The 2879-nt window shown below is 39.5% G+C and overlaps 1 protein-coding gene across 1 annotated transcript in view; it reads left to right on the top strand.

Moving 5' to 3' along the window:
* Positions 1 to 2871, top strand: part of LOC106533866 (collagen alpha-1(VII) chain) — a gene marked incomplete at its 5' end in the record, with an annotated part of 12782 nt that extends 9911 nt beyond the window's left edge. Inside the window, 3 exon segments of the mRNA XM_014030320.1 lie at positions 390 to 599; positions 1950 to 2021; positions 2225 to 2871. Coding sequence (XP_013885774.1) covers positions 390 to 599; positions 1950 to 2021; positions 2225 to 2454 — 512 coding nt within the window.
* Between the last annotated feature and the right edge of the window lie 8 nt (positions 2872 to 2879).

Below are 2879 nucleotides of genomic sequence, written 5' to 3'. Positions count from 1 at the left end.
AGGAAGCTCAGCTTGGAGACACAGCCCAGAGGAGGAGATGATCCTAAAAGGAGGTTCTAGTCCCAACTTGATTCTCCTGATCCAACATTAATATTCACACAACAATCACTTAACATTATAATCCAGAATATTCATATTTTAAATATGTTTAAACCGGGGAAAATTGGGGAGAGGGAGGTCTGGGCCTCCCTTCTGAAGCTGCTGCCCCCGCGACCCGACCCCGGATAGGCGGAAGAAAATGGATGGATGGATGGATGGATGGATGGATGGATGGATGGATATCTATTTATATGATAATATATAACAAAAGGCAAAGAAACTGTATTAAATTTAAAATGTTAAACAGTATGTTTGTGTTTTTGTGACTCAGTACGTGTTATTTTTCACAGGGTTGGAATACAAGTTCCTGGTGAAGTCTGTGGATCCAGATGCAACAGATATGATAACTGAGAGGAAAAACAAGTTGGAGGAAGTGGCGTTCTCTGTCACCAGTAATCTTCATAAGGAGAAACGCAAAGCAAGAAGACACAGAGACAGCTTGGGAATCATAAGTCCTTCTGTGAATCTCGCAGAAGAAAAGAAGTTTCCAAACTCTACTGGTGAGGACRAAACGATGCAATGAAATGAGCGTTAGCAGCTTTGCAGCTCCAGGACAAACACAGAGCGTGACCAAGTGTGAGGCGACATAAGCACATCGCTCAAACTCATGTGGAGCAGCGTGGTGTTGGCAGGACAGTCCAGTTTGGGGTTTAGTTGTGTGAGATGATCATCAGGTGAAAGGTCGAAGCAACAGCTCTCATTTCTCAGAGTTCATCTTTACAAATACTCAAAAGAAGCAAAAGAAATAAAAAAAGCTAAATCTGAGTTATAACCTTCGAGCTTAAATGAGCTTAAAGTTAAATATTCATCAACATATCAAGCTTATTAGTGGATGTAGCTGCAGGCAGAAATCATTTTCTGAATCTGAAGCTGTTTGTAATTCTTGCTTTGGGAAAATAAACCAGACGACTAATCAAAGCCAGAGGCTGACATTGCTCAGTGTCAGTGTCAGCCTGTAGAACTCTGACACCCAGCTGTCGTAAGGTTTCACTCATTCACTACAAAGACTAACGTTTACACTTAAATTTGTGGAAATCCAAATAATAAAAAAGTGTTTTTTTTAAAGAGATCTTTGGTTTTACAACGCAAAAAGTGTCATGGCCAGGTGAATTATTCTGACTGGAACATCCCCTGCTTCGTTTTTCATACGGTTGCATTTCAAATGTTCACCTCAAGGCAAAGACACAGCGCTGAGATTCACACGCTTCATCTGTGTAGCTGCAGAAAATCAAAGGTTTTAAATCCTCCATGAAAACTAAAAACAGTGGAATGACTTTGGCTGAGGCAAAGACTTTTCCTTCATTAGTAAAATCTGACTTTCATGCTTTATTTATGTTTCATTTTAAGATAGCAGGACCTGTTTTTTTAGGCTTCTTTTTGTTCTGAGTCACGTTTCATGTCTAATATTCCTGTTTGTGTGGCAGTTTTAGGTGTTTAACCAGTTCTTATTTTAAGATGTATTTTCTGTAAGGATACATTTTACACATAAATCATCTACACAGTATGAATTTTACCTAAAAGTTTTTTTTAAACTTTACACTCTGATTATAATGGTAGTCTAGTTTTGTTATGTTTAGGTAAAACTGTGTGACAGATTGCTGTTATATTTGTCACTCTTCACCTGCTAAAGTTGGGTGTGTTTGTAGCTGAGAGGCATTAACAACACTGCAAGTGCCACTCATTGCTCGAGATGTTTTCTGAAACATTTGCATTAACTGTTGGAGCCAAAGACATTTCACTGCCAGCATTTATTACGTGTACTGGTCCAGTGAGAGAGGATATTTTTTTTTATTTGACAGATGAGTCCAAAAGAAAGTACAAGTTGTGATGGACTATATTTCTGTCTTTAGAGTCTCAGGGGGGCGGGCCTGTGGCGTGGACTGAGAGGAGGAGAAGAAGAGGATTTGGAACAAAGGATGCTGGTGAGTGGCCAACAGATTTTCTTCTTTCTCTTATTTCCCTCGACTCTTTTTCCTTTAATTTTTTTAAACATCGTTCATAAGTAATGAGTGGAAATAATTAGGAGCAAGTCCAACATTTGTTTTAAATATCAGGGTTTATAAGAATGTTAGCATTACCAGTTTTATAAGCTTTAATTGTTTAAGTCCCTGACGTGTAATTCTAGTGGCAGGACACTGTTTGGAGCTGATGTCTGAGGGGTCCTGCTCAGACTACATCCTGTGCTGGTACTTCCACGTGCCGTCGGGGAAATGCAGGCCGTTTGTGTACGGGGGCTGCGGCGGCAACCAAAACCGCTTCAGTTCCAAACAGGAGTGCCAGAGTGCCTGCGTGATGGAGAGCAGGGCTGCAGGAACGCCTGCAGGTCACACAGGGGATGCTCCGCCCGCCAGCTGATGCGGAGGCGGGACTTTTTAGTTGTGAAAATAAGACCGAAACCTCCTGCAGAACTGTTCTTTCATAGTTAGCAAACATTAAAAATGAAGCTTAAAATCAGAAAACATGATGCTGTATTATGTACATAACTTAGTTTAATATTAGTTCTGCGTTTTGCATTGCTTTTATTTATGAGAACATGTTTTTTTTAACTGTAAAACTGTGGTTTGATTCATTAGAGTTACTGAAACATTTATAGTTATGAGGAAAAGGAAAGTCTGATTCTTTCACAATGAGACTTTCATGATCGACTTCTAAAATTATTTATATCTAACGCAGGGRTCTGCACACTTCAATCAAAAAAGAAATATCTGCTCACTAATAAATGTGACACAAAACCTGCTAAAACTTTAATTATCAACTTCAAGTTTGTTGAAGGTGGGGGG

The sequence above is a fragment of the Austrofundulus limnaeus genome, unplaced genomic scaffold (assembly GCF_001266775.1).
Source record: "Austrofundulus limnaeus strain Quisiro unplaced genomic scaffold, Austrofundulus_limnaeus-1.0 Scaffold1041, whole genome shotgun sequence".
In the NCBI taxonomy this organism is placed as follows: Eukaryota; Metazoa; Chordata; class Actinopteri; order Cyprinodontiformes; family Rivulidae; genus Austrofundulus; species Austrofundulus limnaeus.
The sequence above is the reverse complement of the archived record's forward strand: the minus strand, read 5'-3'. Positions and strand labels throughout refer to the sequence as shown.